Source organism: Corapipo altera, unplaced genomic scaffold (assembly GCF_003945725.1).
Source record: "Corapipo altera isolate COAL_440 unplaced genomic scaffold, ASM394572v1 23b, whole genome shotgun sequence".
NCBI classification, from domain to species: Eukaryota; Metazoa; Chordata; class Aves; order Passeriformes; family Pipridae; genus Corapipo; species Corapipo altera.
In genome coordinates this window covers 7,913,306-7,938,377 of record NW_020884885.1, presented here as the reverse complement: position 1 = coordinate 7,938,377, position 25,072 = coordinate 7,913,306, and the positions used below count along the sequence as shown (strand labels likewise).

At 40.6% G+C, this 25,072-nt stretch overlaps 1 protein-coding gene across 1 annotated transcript in view; it reads right to left on the bottom strand.

Moving 5' to 3' along the window:
• Positions 1–1,714: 1,714 nt before the first annotated feature.
• The window catches only part of LTK (leukocyte receptor tyrosine kinase), a 94,163-nt gene continuing 70,805 nt past the window's right edge, over positions 1,715–25,072 (bottom strand). The window contains exons 14-29 of the mRNA XM_027642178.1: positions 23,520–23,651; positions 22,829–22,985; positions 21,328–21,510; positions 20,711–20,809; positions 20,058–20,210; positions 19,198–19,308; positions 18,363–18,549; positions 17,529–17,619; positions 15,306–15,370; positions 12,626–12,755; positions 11,328–11,425; positions 9,139–9,231; positions 8,471–8,572; positions 6,924–7,058; positions 6,497–6,587; positions 1,715–5,770 (exon numbers count right to left, since the gene is read on the bottom strand). Of these exons, the coding sequence (XP_027497979.1) occupies positions 4,997–5,770; positions 6,497–6,587; positions 6,924–7,058; positions 8,471–8,572; positions 9,139–9,231; positions 11,328–11,425; positions 12,626–12,755; positions 15,306–15,370; positions 17,529–17,619; positions 18,363–18,549; positions 19,198–19,308; positions 20,058–20,210; positions 20,711–20,809; positions 21,328–21,510; positions 22,829–22,985; positions 23,520–23,651 (2,601 nt within the window). The 3' untranslated portion in view covers positions 1,715–4,996. The remainder of the gene's footprint in view (positions 5,771–6,496; positions 6,588–6,923; positions 7,059–8,470; positions 8,573–9,138; positions 9,232–11,327; positions 11,426–12,625; positions 12,756–15,305; positions 15,371–17,528; positions 17,620–18,362; positions 18,550–19,197; positions 19,309–20,057; positions 20,211–20,710; positions 20,810–21,327; positions 21,511–22,828; positions 22,986–23,519; positions 23,652–25,072) is intronic.

Below are 25,072 nucleotides of genomic sequence, written 5' to 3'. Positions count from 1 at the left end.
TGTGCAAAGTGTACTTAACAGAGAGGGAAGCGAATAACCACCATTAGTGTCTCTTTATTTTTTGTTGCAAATATAGAAGGATACACTTGTCCAGCTTTAAATTGCATAGAAGCAGGCATGTCATCTACTTATGTACAGTAGTCACCCAGAAAGGTAAGTTGGCAAGAAGTGCTTCCATGGTCAAAGGTAATGACAAATCAAAACAAATTCAGGTAATGTGATGGGAAGATGTTAGACATGATATCACTAAAGTCTCTGCATCAGATTGAGAAGGGTGGACAGCCAGGAGGAGAGAGCACAGCCATGGTTACAGGAGAAATAGTCTTACAAAGCTCTGCTGCTCAAGGGTCTAAGGAAGTGTGGTCCCTGGCTGACACAGCTGTGGAGATGCAAATACACTGGGGAAAACTGTACTTGCAGCAGCAGCATTTTCTTTTTTGAGTAAGTAGGGGGAGTGTACTGGAGGTGGAATAAGGTACACTTGCAAAAGCTCTTAACTATTTTATTAGTCCTGGAAAGCTTTCTTAGTGCACACCTGCCCATTGACAAATCAGTTGAGAAATTAGCTCAGGATAAGGGTTGATATGAGGGAAACACTTTAAATGTGTATAATTAAAAATTCTTTTTCTTTAAAGGGAAAAATGAAGATGCAAAGCACTTAAATTGAGATTAAAAGTAACAAAGAAATCAGAAGCAGGAATATTAACAAATGTGAAAAGAAAGCAGAGAAAGACAAAATGAAATTTGCATTGTTTTGTTGATAAGTCCCTTCTTTAAAATGTAAGTATGAGGTTTTATGAAGCAACATAAAGTAGTAATGCTGAACCCAGAAAAAAAAACAACTCTATACACTCAAGTGCAAAACCAATTTGCTAACGTGTTAAAAGACACTTCTCAGGAAAGGCAATTGATAATAACCCTATAATGGCTGATTTTGCAGTGGGAAGTGTTGGAAGACTTTTTGCATGGATAACAGGACTGAATTAATCCCAGATCTCCAGCTCATGTCATTCCTCTAGGAAACAAAATTGTGTTTTGTCTTTCAGTTGCCAAAGTAATCTAATTTTGACGCTATGGGTTTATCTTGTTGATTATGCGCTAAAAGTGTCTCCTGAAAAAATGGTTTCAAGCAAGTTATATTTTGAAATGATAGCAATTGAACATAATGCAATCTCTGAATGTATGAAGTAAGTTTCAGAATTTAAGGACTAAAGGTTGTAGTGTGTGTCATTGTTATTTTTCTTTTCAGATAATGTGGTTTGGACAGCATGTAGCATTCAGCATCACAACAGAAGCAATTTCAACATTATTTCCTCCAAGATATTAATTAAAAATTAATTATCTGTGAGGGTTTTTAAAAAGCAGCTAAAAAAAACCTGTTGCAGGTCAAGGTTCATGGCAACTATGCTGACAGAAGATTGTTCCGTTTGAGAGAGTTAAGAGCTTGTATAAAATTTAGGTTGCTAATGCAGAGGCTTTTAAAATTCCCAGCTGTTTCTTTTAGTGCCCATTTGGTATCTGCAGCTCCACATCCTGTCTTGTTAGAAGAGACTACATCTGCCTTAGTACAGCCCTGAGCTACATGTTGTTGTAAACCATCAGAGTATGTCTAGGAAATAAATTATCAATTCATACTCACTCTGCTCTTACAGTTGCTCTTCAACACCCCACTCTTGAGCACTCTTAGAGGTAAGATCCTGGTCAGGATGGAGTTCTGTTCTGCCTCAGTGCAGCTTTGTCTATGTGTTTCCTGTACTACCTTCATACAGCTATTCAGTAAAAACAAGTGCTGGACTTGCGTTCTGTTTATAAAGTGAAGCACAGCTGCAGTCAGGATTGCTGGTGGCACTGGTAATACAACTGTACTCTTCTCTCACTTCACTTTTCAATGGCTTACCTAGTTTTATCACTATCAGCCTTTCTAAAATTTGTGACTTAAATTGAGGCAAGTGCTGTGTATGAGGAAGACACAGCTACCACTGTGTATGAGTGGTAGCTCAAGGTGGGTAACCATATGGACAGCAGGGATTCCACCTGCTTCTCACTGCAATCTTAGGGTGTTGTATAGTTATTTTATGAAGTAGCAGGCACAAGACAGTTCTTTGTATTTGTAATGTAAAAAAGTCTGTGGGAAGAGAAGGTGGTATAGTTAACTTCTCATGGCTTCTGAACAAGTCTCTTGCCACCAATTTCCCTTGCTGATGGGTAAGGAGAAAACAGTCATAATGGGCCTGCAAAAGCATGATCATGACTGCCAGTGCTCTACTCAGGACAGAGCCTGTTACAAACAAGGGTTGGAAAGTGAGCTGGCATCACGTCCACTGCAGCTGAGCCAGGATCACTGCACTCTGCTGTGGCCTTATCACATATTCAGGGAGGAGGCAGCTGACTTGCTGATACCAAGTCACAACTGTTGGAGAGTTTAATAGGTCACCTTTGGGGGAAAAAAATACTAATGCATAAACCGTGAAACTAATATATTCTGAAAGGTAAGGATAAACTGATGAAATTCCAATTAACTAAGAGTAGATGTATTGATTTTTGACTGGAATGTTCCAGAGGTAGCCATTCTGAAACATGACCAAAAACGTTAGGCTCTGCAACAGGAAAGAACGAGAAAATTTCCTGCTAAATGGACTCTTCTGCCTCATCTAACTGGGCTGTAGCAACTCCTGGATGTAAGATAGCACAGGTGATAAGCTAAATGGGAGAGAAGCCAAGAGAGCTAAAGCAAAGGTGAGAGGGAAAGAAGGGCAGGAGGCAAGGCCAACCACCTCCCTTGGTCACTAAGCTCCTCAGTGCTCACACTACTACTGGAATTTGCCCCACACAGAGGGAGCCCTGTCTTCTGACCATCAGTCATTTTACAGCATAGATTTGGAATTATTTCCGTATCATACAGGTCATTGCTGAAAGGTGGCCGTCATCACCCTTTGTGTCTGGAAATCACAGAAGGTTGGTGTTAAAAGGCACCTCCAGAGATCATCTAGTCCAACCCCTCTGCTAAAGTAGGTTCCCCTTGAGCAGCTTGCACAGGATCACATCCAAATGGGTTTTGAGTGTGTCTGGAGAAGGAGACTCTTCAGCTTCTCTGAGCAACCTATTTCAGTGTTCTGTAACCCTCAAAGTAAACAAGTTTTTTTCTCGTATTTGGATGGAATGTCTTGCATTTCAGTTTGTGCCTGTTGCCCTTGGTCCTGTTGCTGGGTACCATTGGAATGAGCCTTGTCCTGTCCTCTTGACACCTGTTCTTAAGATATTTTTACGCACTGAAATGACATTATATAAAACTAGTCATTCTAAAGTCAAAGGCCTAAAACTATAGGAAGTTTGGAACAAAGTCAGACCAACAAAGCATAAACCTGTGCCAAGGATGCATTTCACTGAGGATGGATTCACACTCTTCACTCTGCTTTTCTTTACCATAGGTCAGTAGTGTCCATCCCTAAATGATGTAAAGGACAGGAAGTCTGTGTGGTCAAAGCAAACCCTCTCCTATTAACGCATATCTTCAGACTGTACATAGAGCTGACCACTAGGCGTAAAGCATGCACCAGAGAACCTCTTGCCTCAGAAAGAAACTAGAGTAGTCTACAACTGACATCTCACCACCCAACTTGATTACGCACAAAGGTAATGTAATTTGCCACTGTGGGTTGGCAGCGTGACATTCAGGAGTGGTAGAAGGACAGAATGCTTCCAAGACTGTTCAGACTTAATCCAAATTCTTTGCCTTTTCTGTCTCATTATTTTGCAGGCTTTAACCAGTAACCATCAGTTTACATCCTAAGCAACCAAAGAAAGCCTTAGAAATGAGCTGTCTTCAAAACAAACAACTATCTTTACCAGAAAGTCTGTGTGCTGTACTTGCTAGGCAAGGAAGAATTATGACCTGCTCACCTGTATGAAGCGAAGTCATGGTTTTAGCTTTCTCAAATGGTTGAGCTACTCTACCTTCCTGTATAAAGAGCACCCCAAGTAGTGTTTGCATTAGGTTTCCCTTCACTCTGCCCTTCCTTGGCATGACTTACTTTCTACCTCAGAGACGTGGGTGTTAAAACCAAGAACTCCAGTACACCAAATGCTAGACAGTCACCCAAGAACCTCAGCTTAATGCTTACCAACATAGCACAGGGAATTAATCCTGAATATCAAAGTTCTTACAGAAACTAAGTTCATCTCAAGTAAAGTCCGTTAGAAGATAAAGACAGTCCATTTCTCATCATACCATGCAGCTCTTGCTTTCTTGAAAAGCCACCTGCCCCTTCAGTGCCAGGAGCTGTGAGGAGAGCTAAACCATGAGGCAAGCAGCACATTTCCTTCACTATTCCAAGGGATACTATCAGCTCCACCAGCTACTGCTTTTTTAATGGTAAATTTGTTTTCCTCTTCATTGCTTGTTTTCAAAGCACATGGTCAGAGGAGTCTGATTATTTTTTTTTCATCTTTCCTACTGCTTCCAATTTGAGCAATAGCTTTCACAAGGTCTACTAATAAAACAGATGAAAATGTGTCTGCTATTTTTTTTTTACTTCCCATATACTACATGAGAATTAGTAATTCATTAGGACTGTAAAAAGCTCTCAGGAATGTAGCAGCCTTTGCATTTTGGTTGCTGCTGGCACAGTACATGTTTTTGGATTCTTCAGTCAGAAAGAAAAACAATCTGTATTGGTCATTATTTCCATCCAAATGCTGCAGCTGGATGGTAGGTCCATTTCTTTTCACCTGAGCATATTGAGGAGGAGTCTATTCCTTAGGTATTCAGAGAAATAATGCCATTGTTCTCCACCTCTAAGCTGGAACACATTTGAAGGACAGAGATAGAAATGCAACTATCTTTAACGATCTGGGGATCCAGCAGGTAGATGGAGGAAGCAGAACATTGCTGATGTTAAAACTTCACCCATCTGAAGGAGTTAAAATGGAGGAAGTGAAATAGGAAGCACTCCTTCCTGACACACACATTCTCTGATCTTGGGAAGAACCATTTCTGCTATACTGGAGTAACACTCAGGTCATCTGACAAAGACAGACCAGAGTCCCTCTCTCTTGATGTTTTCTCTGTTTTATAAAAAGAGTTTTCATCTCTGTGCAAACTGGAGCTTCTTAGCACAGCTGCTCTGACTTCTGCTAAAGCTAATGGCTGGTGGTCAGCACTATAGCACAGGTCATCGTAAGCATAATTTGCGTTGCCACAGGGGAAAGTCTGGAGTTTCACCAGTTCTATCCCACTGATATCCAGGTGAGGACAGTTGCTTCGACTTGGAGACGCTGGAGATGTCCGAGAGCTAGGAGAACTGCAATTCCCATCAAAGCCTGAATCTTCCCGCTCTGGATTTGCTTTGAGCTTGGAGCTGGGGCTGAAGTGACAGATATTCTCTAGCACCCATGATCCATAGGTTGGGTTCCAGAGATTTTTTGTTTTGTTTTTAGGTCTGTGGGCTGCTGGATTGGTGAGGTCTAACTTCTGGTTTGATGTCTGCTGCAACCACGACCCGCTGTTGAAATCACTGAGACATGGCAGGCTGGGCCCTCGGGCAGTCCGGTTGCTCAGGTTCTCCACCAGGAGCTCTTGTGGGCATTGTACAAGTTTGTGCCCAGCATGATGAGATTCCATTGTTTTAGGTGTTGTCTGAGGTGTGAGAGAAGGGCTTACCAGCAGCGGCACTATCCCACTGGAAATGTTTGGGCGGATGACCATACTCCCTTCATCCTCTGGTGTGGGGCTACACTCCATGGGCAGCTCAGTGTTGATCACATCAGGGTCCTTAAAAGTAGAGACAAGAATCAGTTACACCTCCAGGGTGATTGTCACATCTTCACTTTAAAAGAAATATCTATGAGATTGAAAAAGGTTTTGGCAGAGGCTGCCATCAGGTTTGGGCAATATTCCCGCACATTGTAAAAGGTGCTATGTTCCACCTGGATGTCACATGCTGTTGGGAGTTGCAAAAATGCTCTCTTATCTATATGTTTCCTTTGAGCAGAGGCTGTGCTTTATTGAAATCAGTGGCTAATCTGCGGGTCACTAGTATAAAATTTCTTCTTTGGGAGGTTGGATCCAGACCTGTAGCTATAAATGCTACTAAATGGTGAACTCAGCATGCCATTTCATTCCCCCTCTCAACTCCATAACTATTCAGCTGTGGCTTTTGAGCAACATTAGGCAAGGTCAGAATATGGACCTTGAAAAAGATTCTAAGTACCTCATCATGAAATAAAGGACATTTTGCTACTGAACAAGCTGAGAGCTAATGGCATCTACTTGCACAGGAACAGTATATTTTCATTTTGGCTGGGCTGAAGATGGGAGAGTGAGGATGGATACTGGAAAAGAGCAGTTGAGCCAACAGCACCACCACAACTGGGAAAGTAATTCTATCAGTCTTTCAGGATTCTTCACTTGTTTTAGGGACTAAAGCTAATGAGCTAATGTCTTTGGATAGTTGGCATTCCATGGATTATCATCCTCCTAGATACCAAAGAGCAATACCTGTGTGCAATATTTGATTCTTTCCAGGATGGTAGAGAAGTTTGGCCGATACTCTGGGCTGTGCTGCCAGCACTGCGTCATGATTCGGTACCTTAAAGTAAGTAAAAAAAAAAAAAATGAAAAAAAGAAAAAAAAAGAAAAAAGTATTGATCAAGAAAGATAATTACAAAAAAAGTGTCTCAGTATGAAGTGATTATGGGTGCAAGGAATGGCACTTGATAAATGACCCAAAGAAGGAGAACAAAAGTGGATATGTCATCCCTGAATCTTGTCTCATTAGGGAACTACTACTTAAAGCAAATCCTATAGTGCTCTTAGCTGTATATAAGAGGCAATAGCTCAAGAGACATTTAGTAATACCCACCTGACACTGAGGGCAGTCACCATTCTGCTACACCTTGGTTTGTGAGAGTAAGGAAATACTTACACTGGTCCTGGACAGTTTTTTGGCGGATCCATTCTTCCTCCACTGGTGACAAATTCCAGCACTTCCTGGTTGGTTTTGCAAGGGTAGGGCATGTAGCCTAGAGAGAAAATCTCCCAAAGCAGCACACCAAAGGACCTGTGTCAGAAACCAACCAACAATTAGGTTTCATTGGTGCTCCACAAACCTAGCATGAAGCTGTGTAGGTAACATCACAGCAATAACCTTGCAAAGGTGCAGTCCAACCACAGTAATGTGCAATTAGTGTGATTATGAGTCAACTTTAAAAAAAACCAAACAATCAAAACCTTTGCTCAAGTTCCAAGACTGTGAGGGTATAAAATCCCAGGCTTTCCTTTGTTTGAGGTCCCTCTTTGGAGGCACCAGCTGGAGCTCTTATTTTGGTTTTGCACCGTAATTAAATTATTTTAAGGATCCAGACATCTGAGACTCTGCTATGGGAAACCTGGGGCTGAGTTGGTGAGGAAACCTGGTCTAACTGTGTGAGTGTGGTGTATGTAGCTGCCAAGGGGCCTTTTTGGAGCTTAGGTGGTGCGAGTGTGACTGCCAGCATGGCTCCTGGATGGTCGGACAGGAAGATTTCCTTGACAATTGAATGAGTGTTTGGGAACAAGATGCTCAAGAATAAAATCAAGTAAGAGACATCCAATAAAACTGAAAGGCAGCATTTTTTTTTTTTTTGTTCTGATTAGGTTGTTCTTTTTTACATCCATGGGTTAGATAGGCACTGCCACTGGAAATTATGTAGGACCAGACACAGGGAAGTCAAGAGGATTCTGCCAGAACTTCAGCAGGGTCAGAATTTTAAGAGTCACTATTTGCTGCAAAGGTCAAAGTAATTTCCAGTACATGCATGTTACTTATAATAGCTTATTACAGGAACTGTGGTACTTTCCTTCAAAATACTTAGTACTGGCTGTGCACAGTTAGGCACTGATAAGCAATCCTGTGTCTTCCGGCATCACTAACTTCAGGAAACTGGGTCAGTGTGGCATTTAAGGGAATGTCTCAGTACAGTATATTGAAGAATCTACTGTACAGAGAAAGAGGCATTCTTAAGCAACTGGAAAGCTTCCATTATCCAGCAATGTGCATGAATATACAAAAGAGTAATACTGGGTAGTACAGAGAGTCACTTAAGAGGTATTTAAGCAGGCCTTGTCACTGAAGAAAACTGAGCAGCAAATACTGAGGCCTGAGGAAAATGTCTGATGGCATTTCTCTGGATTTTTAACTGAGACTTCTAGAGTATCTAATCTGCTTTCACTTCTCACTTCTTGATTGGCTTCATATGATACTCTGCATTTATGCATGGGAAGTTTTTGTTACCTTCATTTACATTAGACTTCTTAATTCTTTTTAATTCTTTAGCCATGCTTCTACTGAATGCAGTTGGAAGACCTCATATTTTTCTAGGAAATTCTGACATTTTTTTAAGGTTCCTGCTGAGCAGACAATTTTTTTCTTGAGCAGTACCTTTCTTGGTGCTGATCAGTGAGTAGCAGAAGTGATTAAAAGACATTTATTACCAGGTATCAGTCTTGGAGGTGAAAATACCCTCTAGAAAAGCTTCTGGTGGCATCCACTTTACAGGAAGCATAGCTCTTCCTCCCTTGCGGTAGTAACTTGCTCTGGGAAATATAAAATGCACAGAGAATGTCATATAGCATGAAAGGGCTTCAATATATAAAAGATCTTATCACCACAGTAACATCAACTGGGGAGTGCCTACGGCAATGGAGGCCAAGTGAGAAAGAGGAAAAAAGTCATAAACACAAATAGTGCATTGGAGCAGTATTTTATATCCTCTTTGCAACTGAGATGGAAACTGAGGATGTTTAGGTGCACAAACTTGGCAGGGTGTTGATGCAGCAAGTCTTCTTGATATAATAAACTGAGAATTATGGTTGTTGTGCGGTATTTTAATTTAAGATTATTTATGATCAACTAGATAATAAATTTGTCTATGCTTGGTTTAATGTCCACATATGTTTGCATTTTCCTGGGGCCACAGTTGAAGTGGATCGGCTTGTAAGCATGGATGTGGTAATTTACAGCCTGTTAACACCAGTTAGTTAGCTGGTCATCAAAGTCAGACATATAATGGATAGTTCCACTGCTTTACCAGGAGACAGTTCAAATTGGTCAAAATGATACGAATTACAGAGATAGAGGACTCAAATTGCCTTCCACTTACCTGTAAATATCCCTGGCCATCCCAAAGTCACCAATTTTGGCTATTCGTCCTGCTCCAGTACAGGTCAAAAGGCAATTCCTTGCAGCTATATCTCTTAAAAAAAAAAAAAATCTAATTCAAAACTCTTAAGCAGCTAAAAGAATAAAGAACATTAGACCTTATCCTACAAGTCTCAGTTGAGTCATCTTTACACATATGAGAAGAACCTTGTTAAAAAAAGAAATAATTCCAGCTACATTATAATTTTTATTAACCACAATTCTTAAACTGCATTTGCATTATATTTTCTACCCAGTGTTTTCCAAACATTCCTTACTCCCATCTTCTTTATCTAAGGCAGAAAACAGCATGAGTGTAAGTAGAGGGAAGATATCTCCCATGAAATCAAGCAGAACTCCATATGGGAGCAGCTACTTGATGGGTGCAGGTTTAGTTTGCGAGAAATGGCAGTGATGCCTTCCTGGCCACAGCTGAAGGATTTGTGTTCATTTTAAATATGCATTCTGAAAAAAAACTCATTAAAAATCATAGCACTATGGGGGTCCTGTTGACTGCCAAGAAAAATGAGCTCCTTGAACAACTCATATGTTTCTTCCCATTGCCAGTCTTGAAAAATCCTTCAGGATTTGGAAATCAGGTTCAATTTTCTCTTCCATTATCAGCTGTGACTCCTAGATGACAATATTTGTCCTTAGTGACCTCTCTGCAACCCCACTACATTACTTTTCACCTCTAGGATACCTGATATCTATAATGATATCCTTCACTTCCCAGCCCACTCTAAGCAATACTGACACCACTAAAAATACTAATACAGAACCTGAATGAAATTCCTTCTATACTGATTTCCTGAACTGTTGGCAAAACAAAATTAATCCATTCCCAGGTTGCTTATGTTAGAGATCTAATAGTTCAGAAACTGACCCAAATGTTTTTTTTTAAAGTGATATGATGCTGTTAAAAGGATATTACGATTACTGTAAGAATTTTTAAAAAATAATACCATAGCAATTAACTCAGAAGTTTCCAATTAAAATACTGATCCTCTCTTGTAATTATTAAGAGATCCAAGACCCAAAACTTGTTGCACATTCTTGCTGCTCTTTTTTAGTGACAGAAAACTCTTAACACCTTTTCACATGAACTTCTTTATTGTTCCAATGTAAAGTAGCCTGAAAACTGTTTCATATGATCTAATCATGAAGCCATAACATATTACCATACCTCAACCTCATGGCCTTTTGCTCTGATTGCTGCTTGCCAGTTGTTTCCCTACGTTTCTCCAGTCCCTACCCACTGTAGCCTATTTCTGTCTGTTTGCTATGTGCAATGTCATGCATATGTACACGTACTTGTGCATGTGGGTGAATCAATTCTCAACTCACAGATCTCTAGACTGTATGTCAGTTTAGTTAAAGCCTGTGTGACCCTCTTGTGCAGGTCTCTCCTCTGCTTTACATATAAGGACTGAACTCAGCATGCAGTTCATAGTAAGGAATTCAGTTGTATGCTATGCCTGGGAACATTATGAGCTGAAACAGTTCATAGTCTGAAGCAAAGGAGTCCAGTGTCCAGCTGGGAGTTAAGGATACCTAAAATAACTTTTACCTCTTCTATAATATTTTATTCTTATTTGGAGCCTGCTGTATCATCAGGTTTTTGCTCTACAAAAGAGGGAATAAAAAGTGTGAACAGACAAACATGGGCTTCCCAAGACCACACAGCAGGTCAGCCACTGAGCTGTGTTTTTATCTCCAATTATCCCTGTTCTACTCTTCCCTAGTCATTGCCTCAAACATGATGGGCTGTTCTGTCCTGGTGGGATAGGGAAAGCATTTAAGTCAAGTTAGGGAGATCAAACAGCCAACACAGAGTGACACTACCATCTAGTGGACTACAGGGCTCATCTCGAATGTCTTTACATTGCAGGCACCTGAAACTAAACACTTAAAGGGGCTCACTTTGAACGGAAGGTTCCTTTTTCCCCAGCAGTGCAAAGAACGGTGCAGAACCTAACTGCTAACAAAAACCAGTGAGGCCCTCCTGGACATCTAGGCACAAGCCTGTGTTGGTAGGGGAAATATCTTTCTCCCCCCTGGAGATTAGTCCTGTCTAATCTCCACTGCAAATTAAATCTGTATGAGTCTCATGCACCTTGAGATACATCAAAAGGGACTGTTTCTCCTCACCTGTGGATGAAATGATTCTCTTCCAGATATTTACAGCCGCAGGCAATATCCCTAGCTATGTTCAGCAGGTCCTGCATTGTTAGCATGGATGGCCGATTCTGGAAAAAGACACACAAAAAATAGTAAGGGCAGAATAGAGGAGCAGAAAAATATAGTTCAACCAGGGGATAAACAGAGAGGGACAGAAAAAGGGGAAGGGAGAAACATACATTCAGGATGGTGGAAGGGTTAAATGAGTTGAGCAAAGAGGAACATAAGCAGATAAAAGCAGAGTGTTAGAAAATGAGTAAACTCTTAGTTAAGACTTTCAGAAAATTTCCCCTCTCTTGAGCATGGCACATGAGTGCAAGCTGTGAGAGATATATGGCCTGGCCTGAATAGCCTAGTAAAGGGTAAATCAAAAGACGAACAGGTTTAAAAGGTAAGATGGAAGAGAAAAAAATCCACTCACTTATAAAGAGTGAGTCAATAAACTATCAACAGAAATTAGCACAGGAACTCAGAGAGAGAGCAAAGATGGTCAAGCACACATCTCTGCACCAACAGTCAGCATTCATCAACCTATCTGTTCTTGCAGAACAGCAATTACCCTCAGGAGCAGTATGCAAAAAAGAGATGCTTTACCACAGGACTCCAGGACTGGTACTAACCTTTCACCATCTGCACTTCCCTAGCTAAGAATAATAAACAAATGTTTCTCCAGGAGCCCTGCTTATTTTCACCCCATCATTTATTTATCCACAGGGAAATTTTCTCTGTTTTTCTAGGAATTTCTTTATTGCTCTCAGGAAGGGTGGGGAGAAATTTTTACACAGATGATCAGAAATCAGAGATATATCAAATAAATTAGTCTCAGCTCTTCAACTAGTATAAATTTGTTCATCTCCATATGCTGATGCACACCTGCTGAGGACCTAGTGCTATGAATTCCCATTATTACGTATTAGTGTTATAACTTCAGTTCCTCATGTACCATCACAGTGCACAGAAAACAGGCAGACATTGAAGAAAGCAAGCCCCTTAATTTGTAGACCAGTTGACAGAGAACTCTGGAATGGCAGGACAGGATTTTACTCTTTCCTCCTCAGTGACTTATAGCCTACAGTTCTGGCCTTGCTTTCATTTTGTCTCACTGATGCCTTCTTACTTCAAGCAAACAGACGTAGGTATCCAGAAATCTGTAGGAGCTGGGACACACACACAGCCTAGCTTGACTTCAGTGCCTTTATCCAACTCATAAAAATATAAAACCAGTCATACTAAAGTGAACCAGAAGCCTAGCAGGGAAGTTATCTCACCATCCTGGGGCGATTCTGCCGAAGAAAGCTCTTCATATCTCCTCCAGCCATGAGCTCCAGCAGGATGAAGCGAGGCAGCGTCTGTAGGCTGACACCAATGCATTGCACGATGTTCTGGTGATTGAACTTACTGAAAGCCAATGGTAGAGCAACATGGAAAAGAAAGATAGCATTAGTACCTGGCCATCATCCATCACTCTCTCACTGTACCTTGATCTTTGACAACCAGTATTGAAGTAAATCCTGATATGGTACAAATTACCAAGTGAACTTCAGCCATATCAAAATGGCTCTCTGGTTATGACAGTTCCAAGACCAGGGCTGTGCCTGGTTTTGCCCATAGAAAGCCTTCAACAGAAGGTATGAATAGCTAAAAGCAAAGCAGAGCCTTCAGTCTGTGAAGATAGAGTTTAATGGACTCACTGACTGAAAGAGGAGAGTGACATCAGAGGGATAGGAAAGTTAAGCACGCAAATTTTATTGGCATTTGTGAAAAAACGTCTTGACTGACAGAGATTTTAATTCAGCATTGGTTATTTTAAATATAGTGCCATCTAGCTTGGTGGACTCAGTTCTCTATTTAGTCTACCAAAGAAGGACTCAGTTCATATCTACTGCAGCAGCTGCTTATGTGGTGGCTTTCTGCTCTTTACAAAAGAAAGCTGAGGTTGTCAAAAAGCTCAATAAGATTCAGTCATTAGACAGCAACATCTTCCCTTAGATAGTGATTACCTGGATAATACAGGAACTAGAAATAGAAAGGAAACTGGGAAAGAGAAAGAGTTGTGTGCTACTAAGTGAATCAAGGCACCGTGTAATTGATTAAAATTACTCTTTAAAAAAACAGACATCAATGTTACTTCCTGTTCAGCTGCCAAAGTTCTTGCAGACTGTAGGAAGTGGCACTATATCATGAGATTCATATTTTAATGGTAGAAAACAAGCATCCAGATATGAGCTGGGCCAGACAATGACAAGAGGAACTTCATGTTGCACAAATTCAAAATGTATAAATTCCGATGACTTACTATACTACTATTTTAAAGCCACTCTTGACTATACTGTTGTTTTAAGTTATGTATTCATGTTAATGTAAATTCCAAAACTGGAATACTTAAAGTACAGGAGGTAGTAGGAATGGTTGTCTATTATCTTTTCCAGGCAGGTTTTATAGATCTTACAGTTCACTGTCAGAAGGTCATGCAGATGGGACCTTATAAATGTTCTGTTAAGCTTGCAAAGGTATCAAAAGCCAAAACATGTCTAAGAAAAGTGGATGCATTGAGAGAAGGACTTTGTTCCACCTGTGCAAGCTACACAGACAGAGTCATATTCACTACCTTATCCCTGCAGAGGTTTCAGAATATGTCACTCAGCTATTTTTGTGTAAAGAAAGGGTAAAAGCCTTCACTGCAAAAAGTGCTTTCTTATGGCAAACAGTTCTGCAGATAGGAACAGCAAAAAAGCTGCTCATACACTTAGCTACTGACTGAAAACCACAATGAGAAAAGCTTTTCACAGTTTCTCCTTCAGCTGCCAAATCTGCTCCTATAAAAACTCTTAACTTTATTTGCAAGAGATAATATAGCTTAAGCCCTAGCACCACAGCCTAAAAAACGTAACTCCCCGGCACAAAGCCATTACTGGTACTGGTCTTGCAGAGGCTGAACGTCTCAGTGACTGCACAGGTGGCTCTAATCTTTATCTTTCCTATTGCTTTCCAATTCATCATTGAAAATTTGCTTAGCAAGGGCTTTGGGACATGAATTATATTTATTAAGACGGTAACAGGATTCTTTGAAAAGAGAAATATTTCAAATGCAGAACATATTTGTAAAAAATGTTGTGCCTTCTTACTCCTCTGAACAAGACCAACCAACAGAAATTTTGTTAAATTGTTGTAATGTTTTTGGGTGAGATAGAGTTACTTTTCTTCACAGTAGCTCATGTGGTGCTATTTTGGGTTCATGATCAAAACAGTGTTGATTACACATTGGTATTTTAGCTACTGCTGAGCAGTACTTACACAGTGTTAAGGTTTTTCACACACACACCTCCCTCCCCCTCAGTGAGGGAGGGGAACAAGAGGGGAACAAGAACTTGTGAGGGGACACAATTATTACAGTTGGCCCCAAGTGACCAAAGGGATATCCCACACCATATGGCATCATGCTCAGCAATGAAAGCTGGGGAAAGAAGGAGGAAGGAGGGGAAGGGTCATTCAGAGTTTGGTATTTTTCTTCCCAAGTAGCTTTTACACATGATGGAACCCCATTTTCCTGGAGATGCCTGAACACCTGCCTGCCCATGGGAAGTACTGAATGACTTTAAAATTGCTTGCCTTGCACAAACAGATTTTGCTTTATGTGTTAAACTGTTTTTATCTCAACAATGAGCTTTTTTTCCCTTCTGATTCTCTTCTCCATCCCACTGCTGTGTGGGGCCAAGCTGCCTGCTGGCATTAAACCACAAGAGATGGGCAACAAAAGAACCTGAGTTATCTTGTTTGAGATAAACAAGTAGCTGAAACCAGTAACTTGTATGCTACTAAAATGCCATCTGGTGAAAAATAAGACTGGATTTAATTTCTGAACAAAGCAAGTGGATAAATGATTCTATGATGACCTGCATTACTCTTTTTCCCCCTGCCCACCATCAGTAGAAAAACCTTAAACTATACCTGATAATCAATGCTTCCATCAGGAAATCCATCTCGTCTTGCTCAGAGCAGACTTCTGGTAGGGTCTGTTGAGAGGTAAAGACAATGAGGGTCATCAGACCAAAGAATTGAGAATATTTAGGTGACCACCAAAGAAAAAAAGAAAAAAGAAAAAAAAAAGAAAAGAATAAGCATGTAATATGAATCACTGCAGGAACCTACGAGGAGGGGCTCATCTTTTCACTGCTGGATTTATTGAAGTGCATTTGACCCATTTAGTAGTTAAAGTTGGAGTAGGAAACTAGGGATCTACTTCAAGATTTTTTTGTGTGAATTTAGCTCTATACACACTTCTGAAGTAAAAATAGCTTCAGGTACACATCAAGAAAGACATTAGGTGGGGAATTACAGATCTAGAAAGCTCTTTTAAATTACAGGTGCTAATTAATTCTCCCTTTTCTTTATGTCCACATTGCAGCACATGTTTGCATGTCAAATGACACATACAACCACTTGATTTAAATATTTGTGTCATGTGCCCTTTTAACTTTCTCTCCTGCCAGCAGATTTGGACAGCATCTTCTGCTGACACAGATGAACTGAGTGCACAGGCAGCTGTAGAAGCAGCACATGCTGCTGTGCCCACTGTTTTAACCTTAGAGGGTAGTTTGGCCACAGTTGCGTGTAATGCCCATGGCCACACTGCACGCAGAGAGGTGGGACGCTCAGCGTGGTGTGTCTGGCATGGGAACAGCTCTTGTCATCAGCAATGTGGGCTACAGGAGGCAGGGCTGCATTTTGCTGTCTGAAATAAGTGATTGATTTACACAGAACAGTGCAGATCATGTATTAAATTGGTGGAAGACCCACAAACAATATATGGATAACAAGTGGCCATTGCTGCCAAGATTTTCCAAACTGTTGACATCTTCTGTTTGCCACTCTGCTCTGGTGCTTCCTCCAGTCTGGATGGTGAAACTGAGTTGGTCAGTTCCAACTGCTTGCTAGTGTCCTGGGTTTTCATCCACATCCATACCGTGGCACAGGGAAGTGCATAACAAAATGCCATAATGCATGATCCTTTCTTTTTTTTTTTTAAGAGGGTTTTGAAAGACAGGATGAATAACAGTAGAACTTCTTTTTATTAATGAAGGCTACATTTTTGAACTGAATTCATAGAAGTAGATTTGGTTCTCTGAGTCACAGGCTTATAAAATAACAAAAGCAGGTTATGAGCATCCTTAACTTCAGGGCTGAGTAACTGACAAATCCTGAGGAAACCTCAGTAATTCCACAGAAAAATAGCCTGTTATCTCTTGTCATAATTAACGTGGAAATTAGCATAGTATCACAGTATATATTCACAACCACATATTTAACACTATGCAATAACAAGGGACTACTGGAAAGTTTCACATAGAGTAGAAAAATACTACTCTCAGTGTAAAGGAAAGTAACTGAAAAAAACCACAAATTTTTAAATATGATAACATCATGTGAAAAACTCAGGAGAAAGCACTCAAACCCACTGAAATGCAGAAGCAATAATATATAGGCATTACTGTAAATGTTTACTGTTTGCTGTCATATAAATGATTCATACTAATATTTTCCAATGCTCTCTTTTCTTTGTACAATATTTAGAAATCCCCTTCTAGTCCTCAATGTCCCAAAATATCTATTTGTTACTATTTTTGTTCCCTTTAAGTTTCTTTTTTTCTTGGCTACTCACATCTATAAATCATTGGGGGAAAAAAGTCGCTGTGGCAGATTCACTGCTAGGATGAACTGACAGTTCTGTGTTGATATATTGAGGTGTATTTATTAATGCTAATAGATAATCAATTGTTTTATTTTAACTAATCATAATATGCAGTCTCTAGGTGACTAATTCACACAACTTCTAATCTGAGGACACTGATTCTACATCTACTGAGCAACAGGAATGGAGCTTACAAAACAGATTGCCCTTTTTAGATTCTCTTCGTGCTTAGATCACACCTTACAGCCATTAGGTATACAGCAAAAAGACAGATGGTTTTACTTTCTAGCTGGTTCTAGTGCCATACAACTTAAAAATTAAAGTTGATAATTCCTGGATGCAGCAAAGCGTGGAAATCTACATTACACATATACATATGTTGTTATGCATGTGATGGACGTGAATTCTCAACTGGAATAGTAATAAGATAATATGGCTCTTATGGGTCATTACTGCTGTATAAGAAATTTGGCAGTACTGACCTTGATAGCAACTTGTAGAGGGTTGGGATCCCCTCCAATGCCTACCACGGTTCCCTCATAAACCTCACCAAATGCACCATGTCCTAGTGCCCTGTAAGAAAAGAAGAGAGAGAACAGATATTATATACCATTAGATCCAATGTTGACCAAGTTCTTCTCTTCATCCAGTCCAAGACTAGGAATAGAATCGGCTGTAAGAATGAAATCAACAACAGAGTTTTGTTTTCCTCTCAAAGATTCTGAAAATGACTTATCAGTATTTTTTGTCACTAAAACAGTGCAGTTGGATCCTTGATGATTCTGAACAAATAAAGTAGCCTGCTCAATCCTAGGCCCTATCACCAAGTATGGCAATAGCAAAATAAGAGGAAAATGGAGAACGACAGAATAAGGTGGTTGCAGACTGATATCTTCAGGAGAGGGTGTAAGACAGCAGATAAGAGTAATCAATTTTTTCCTTCCAAAGTTTATAACTTTGATCAATATCATCTGGATGGTATGGAGTTGAGGGGCAACCTAGCATGTATTTCCTTGTGACAGGAAATTTCCTTGTGGTAGGAAAATGTTGAAAAAGAAACACTGCTAGATTTGGAAGGGAGTTACTGCCAGGAGGCAAGTGCAATCCAGGACATCATATAAAAACAGAAAGGTGAAATACTATATGCTGTGCATGGGAACATGGAACAGGAGACTCAAGATTTTATACTTCTGCTTGAGAACTTCATGGAATCAAAATATCATAGAGAACATAACAAGTATAATATCTATTGTATTTTGGCTGACTTGGACTAAGTGTTTTGCAATTAGTCAGACAGATGGCCCTTGTTTTCTTACCGAAGCAGAGAGATGTTCTTCCGTGGGATCTCCTTCAGCTCGCTTAGAGTGGCAGCCTTCCCTGCGAAGCAGTAGTTGGGGTTGTAATCCGTCATGATGGCAGATGTACGGATTTTGCTCAGTTTATATTCTGGACTCTGCAGTCGTGCTCTGGCTCCATCCAGCTGCTGCTTCTTAAGGTAATAAACTGCAGGTGAGGAGACAAAAATGCACAAACAACATCAATCCCTGGACAGAAAAGATAATGCTGGCCACACAGAACAGAAAGAAACAAACCCCATAATTATAAATGCTCAAGAAGCATCTTTAGCTTGTCAGTATCACTCTCTTCTTCATGCTTTGTAGTGATTTAATACTGGATATGGAAACAGTCATTCCTGCAGGCACCTGGGGGCAACTTAGGTTTCCTATGCTTCTTTGTACTTTGGCTGAGGAAAGAGTGCTCCATAAGATGTCTTGCTGACATTGAGTCCCCAAAATCAAACCATCTCCCTGAATGAATTATATGTTTAATTGCAGATTGTGACTTCATCCTGTATAGCACTGCCTGGTAAAGAAACAGCTACTAAGAAGGCTTTCCACGCTCTTTATTTTTTCTGTGGCAAACACCAGGGAAGAGCAGTCCTTACCCCTTGGGACTATACTTGTGCCTAACTGCAGGGGGTGATGTTTTCTATCGCTTCCTTTTCCCTGTCCTCTGATCCACTTGGGGATGACAACATTTTGGCTCCAAGCATTAAAAGCAGTGGCATGTGGTTGAGTAGTTAGTTTCCTTTTGTCTAATTTAACTGGGAAAAGCAAGTCAAAGGATGATAAGAAGGGAAGTGTTTCTTACTGATAGATAGGCTGCTGCAAGTGAGGATCATTCCAAGCACCACAATCACAGACACCACAGCTAGGAGGAGGGGAAGAGACAGGTGTCCCTCTGGGATAGGACCCTGGGGCACTAGAAAAAATAATAATAAAAAAAGGTGCATTAATCAGAAAGCAACCAGAGCTGCTGTAATGCATCCCTCTGAAGGTTGCTTGCATTTCAGGAAACAACACAGAGGTCATGGCCAGACCATCCCATAAAAACTACAGCAAATCCCTCTACAACACTGGAGGGAAAAAAAATCTAAATAGTTTAAAAATTATTGTGAAGGTAGAAAACAAACTGATAAAACACATTTCTTATCCATTCTTCAGTTTTCTATAAATGAGTAACATCACTGTTCACAAGTTGAAACTCTCTACAGTCTTGATGCTTTGGAGCTCCAAGAGACTGTGTCAGAAAATAACAGTGAGTACAAGGCATCAGCTGACAGGCACAGTGGGAAATTGCTGTGGAAGGAGGTAATCTGTGGCTTAAAAACTCAGCAGTAGGTGGTATGTTATCCTGGACAGGTATTCACACTTAAATAGCTGATACACAAAGCCCATTTAGGAAATTTACACCATGTCTCTTTACAGATATTTTACATTCTACTTAATCCAAACCTAAATGTTGGGGATGGTGACAGAGATCCAACTCAGCATGTAAGGAAAGGTCATAAGGAATTTTCAGTCATACACTTGGACTGACATTTCTCACAACACCATGTCCACTGGAGCCAATAGCTGTAACTTTGGGAACTGAACATCCAAAAAGCCAGAAGGAGAGGTGATATAAAGAATACAAATTTTATCCAATGTAGCTAATATTTCACAACTTACCAGTGCAGGTGACGTTGTCATTGGCTAGCACAGCCCCCATCTCACACTGACAGACTGGCAGGTTGGTGTCAGGGTCCCGCTTACAGTTGTCTGAGTGGCAGTGGCTGCAGTTAAGATAGATCTGAACCTCCACCTCACCGTGACTCTCCATGGCTGAACAAGGAATCAGACACAACAGGTGAGCTTAGTTCAGTTTTTCCTCTCTTGTTCCAGTAAGGTAAAATAAACCAACAAAACAAAACCCAGCAGGTATCTAAAACTCCTCTCCTTCTCTGCAGCAGATCTGATAGTCCAACACAGTGTGGACATGTCAGAAGTCTGATAGGGGTCAGTAGAGAAGAAGATACTGGGTTCCTTAAGCAAACAGAGGTGCCTTGAAGTTAATTGACCTGCAAAAGTCAGGGACTGAGGATGTACGGTTGAACCTGATGACTGGGTCTCTCCTGGTTTAGAGATTGAGGAGAAAAATGGTCCCAGAGCACTGTGGAAATATTTAAAGAAATTACCACAGCTAAAGATCTTACCTGCAGAATGAAATAAGCTTTAATGAAATTAACAAAAAGCAAAGACAGGAGAAGGAGCAGGAAAGAGGAAGTAGAGTGGAAGAAGGGAAAAGGAGGAAAGAAATAAGAGGAATAAGAAGTATATTGTACCTGCCAATGGATGCAAGAAGATCTCTCCAATGGGGTTCACAAAAGAAATGCCATCCTGCCCACCAGCTGTGATATCATCCTTATCAGAAGCATGCCCTCCTGGGGAGAGAAGAGTATGGCTAGCTGATCAGTACTGCATGCTGCAAAAAATGTGATGTCTCTGAAGTGTTGCATTCATTCCTGGCACTTGTCACCTGAGGTCACTCTGCAATCTTCCAGTAATATTAGTATGTGTAATACCGTTGATGGATAAACACTCACTTGACCCAACCAGTACCAAGGTTAATGAAGTGACTTTATCTAATCTAGGTTTCTCAGTTCAGCAAGGTAAAAATGTATTTGTTTTGAACAGAAAAAAAGAAATGGAACATGGATAACTTGGGAATGGATGAAGGGGTGATTCACCACACCTTCCAAATACTAAATCACACAGGAATACTTCTATAACCTTGATTTCCCCAGGTATAGGGAGATACTGGAGAGTAGGGTGGGTTTCATACTGTTCAGCTTAAAGTATCTGCAGCAGTGTCCCTCTGCACTGAGTGCTAGCCCTTAACTGCAGGTGGTCTGAAGGGTACAAAATTAGATGTCATGACTAATTCCTCCAGCAGACCTACCTCTGTACCCTCCGCCTCCTCCTCCAGAAGTACAGGCTCCTCCTCCCCCACCAAAACCACCAGAGGTGGCCCACTGGAGCTTGTCTAGTGCTTGGGGACAAGCCTGACCTCCCTCTCCACCTTCCAGAAGGGACTTCCCAGCCTGAGGAAGAAGACTCTCATCTTGCCAGCCACCACCTCCACCTTCAGACAGTGAGAAAACAAAACAAGAATAGGTAAGGGAAGCACATGTAGAAAGATAGAGATTAGCCTGTATTAATTCCTTAAGTATCTACAGTCAAGATAACATTTTCTTTAAGTTTAAGAGAATATACAGACAAGCTCCTTGCTGCCATGGGTAATAACCAAGTAGAAATCTAATGCACAACCTGCAGTAAGTGCTGCATAAGCCAACACCTTAGCACCCACTTCTAGTGGCATTAAAGAAATAAGGAGCCCATGACTACCCTTCAGGATAACTGGTTACGGCTTTCAGCCATGTGAGATGCTGAGTTTCCCAGGGAAATAAAAATAAACTGGATTTCTTCATCTCATTCTAGTGTCCCCTCTGTAAGGCTATTGCAGCAGGAGATGGACAACCACTGAATTTATCTTAGGTATGGATTCTAGGCACAGCCAACACAAGATTATAAATAAGCTTCCATTTCTGGTGTAATTCCCATAATATAATTCTTGTCGTTAGGGTATCCTGATTTCGGTCAGGACAGGGTTAATTTTTGCAATAGCCGGTAGGGGGCATGTCTAGGACCCAAAGGTTATTCTATACCACCTCATATCATTGCCGGTGGGGGAGAGGGGGTCGGGGAGGGGTGTGGTGGGGGAATAAGTCGAGTAAGCATGGTGGAGGCAGCAGTGGGGTAGCGCCAGTTCTGAGCTGGAGGGAGCGGTCAGGTAAAACTGGTTCCGAGCAATCGCATGTGAATCATTTGCCTATCTTGTACACTTTGTTATTAATATTGTTGTTGTTACTGTTTAATTTCTTATCTCATTGCTATTTCTAGCAATTTGTTCTTATCTCAAGCTGTGATTTTCACCTTTTGTGCCTCCAATTCTCTCCATCCCACTGCAGGGAGCAAGTGGCATGTGGTTTCGAGAGTCTCAGTGAGAGCACTAAATTGGGAAGTACCATTCCTAAACCACGAGACAGGGTTTCAGGGGAGTAACAGGGAAAAAGTCTTCTCTTCAAAGGCCATTGTTACAGTGTGAAGGAATGGGTTTCGTCTCTCAAACATCCTTTTCACTGGGTCAGTTCATAGAAGAGAAGAGTCCTCCTATGGAATAGCCTCTACTGGAGCACTCATCACCTTTCTTATGAATTCTCTTTTATCTGGTGACACACCATATAAAAAACATCCCTCACAGTCTACTCAGTATATTTGTAACATCTACTACCGCAGAAAAATTCCAGAAGATCAAAAGAGAAGCTCTTCACTTCATGCCCACAGGACAATGTGTGTATTCAGCCACCTAATTCAGACCTTGTGTGGTTTTAGCATCTCACCTGATGCCCCAGTCCTTCCACTGACTCCAGGTACTGCAGTGCTGTTCTCAAATTGCTCCAGGGGTACATCATCCAGGGAGCTGTCTTGAGCCTTCAGGTAGGCTTTTCCTCCTCCTCCTGCTGCGATGAGCAAAGGTTCGAAAATCCCATCCTTCTGCTGGAAAACCCCCCATCAAACATCAGAAAAACTTCACATCCCTTGGATAGGTGAACTCACATAAACTCATCAAAGAGCATGAAAGAATCCCAAAGAAGAGCGGACCAATGCCAGGGCAATGCTACTGATTGTTTCACAGAATCATTACGAAAATGTTTTACATCATGTTCCTGTATACAAAAGTAGCTGTTTAACTGAACACCAAGATTTTAGGATTCATTTGTTTTAGGACTGCTGCCTGTATTAAAGTGGGATCCTGGTGTAATTCCCAGATCTGAGCTGTTAAGAACTGAGAAACCAGTTCAACTAGCTTAGTGACAGTGACAAATATGATCAAGGATATGGAAAGAGATAAATAATGAAAAAGAGAAAAAACAGAGACAGAAGGTGAGGGGAGAGATAGAGACAGGAGAGGGAGACTCCTTTTTCATCACCTTTTTTTAAAGAACTGGTTATCATATGACAGGATTGACAGTGAGAGCTAGTTGCTCTGCTAGACACTACTCAGATAGGATGCAAAGAAGAAATACTTACTCTAAAGATGTAGGTTGCTCCTCCTCCACCCCCACCTCCTCCAGCCCACTCCCTCAGATCCTTTTTTTTTCTGTAATCTTCTTCAATGAGAGATGACTCCCCTAAGCAGATCTTCTGGGTTTCAGGATTGCTCTGAAAGGAGATGAGAGATGTACTCAAATATCAGCAAAGTCCAGCTCATGAGAATTGTCTGTATATTTCAGTATAATAACATATCAGACATATATAAAGCACTATGTAGATTATCTTTGTGGAAAGTGAATTCTTAGACAAGGACCGACAGCTGAGGGGAGGTCTGTCTGTTACCTTGATTTTTAAACTCACGTTATACGTGCAAGTGAAAATATAGTAATAGTGATAACTCATTATTGATATCACATAATTCATATTTCACATATTTAGAACTTCTTATAACCAAAAGCATTAAAATGTTTTGCATTATGGATTAGCTCTCAGAATGTTCTTACTGCTGTATTTTTTAGGTACTTCTCGATGTTATAAACATATAAAGCACATAGAGGTGACCTGCACATAGTTAAGAATGATCTACTGACATATCTTGGAAGAATAACTTGAAGACCCAGTTTGCTATTCCTGCGTGGCACCAGTTTTACTTCCTGTGTGCTCTCATTCATGTGGAATCGTAGAATGGTTGAATGGGTAAGGTTGGAAGGGACCACCGGAGGTCATCTAGTCCAACCTCCTTGCTCAAGCAGACTTCCTCAGAACATATAATTCAGGATTGTTTCCAGACCACTTTTGAATATCTTCAGAGAAGAAGACTCCACAACCTCTCTGGGAAACCTGTTACAGTTCTCAGTCACCCTCAGAGAAAAGAAGCTCTTCATCATGTTCAGGTGGAACATCATATGTTCCAGTTTCTGCCAATTGCATCTCAACCCAAGATTGAGACTGAGATTGATTGAAAATTGACAGAGGGAGAACTCTTTCTCAATTCTGGTTGTGGTGGTTCATGGCCTTTCTTAATTGGTGGAGCAATTCAAAGAAGAGAACAAAAGATGATGAGGTTAGATGAGAGGAGGGAAAAGGAACTGGGGTAAATCTGAGGAGAGAGAATCAAGGTTTGGAGCTGCAGAACTTCTTCAGAGAAAGGAAAACAAATGTTAGTTACCCAATATACAGATTCATTAGCATTTCCAAAGTCAAAGGAAGTTAGGCTTTGGAAGTGGGAAAAATAAACTGAAACTTTTTCCAGTAACGGATACATTAGATAGATACAATTATTGTACTCTATAAAGTGAAGAAAAGGGGGATTTAGAATCTGTTGCAGCATCTGGGTAAGGCATCATATGTTCTGGGTAAGGTAAACAGTAATTTTGAATGCCTACAAGAATAGTTTATGCTTCTCAAAACACCTCAGTCTGTGGGGAAAGGAGAAAATGGTTTTGTTCCTGGGCAGAGGTTAACTGATCACATTTCTAAAAAAAGGTAATATCAAAGAATTCATGCTGAAAAGAGGCATTTTTTGAGCCTATGTGATAAAAGGATTTTCAATACATTTGGTCTAGCATTAGAAGACACATATATAAGTA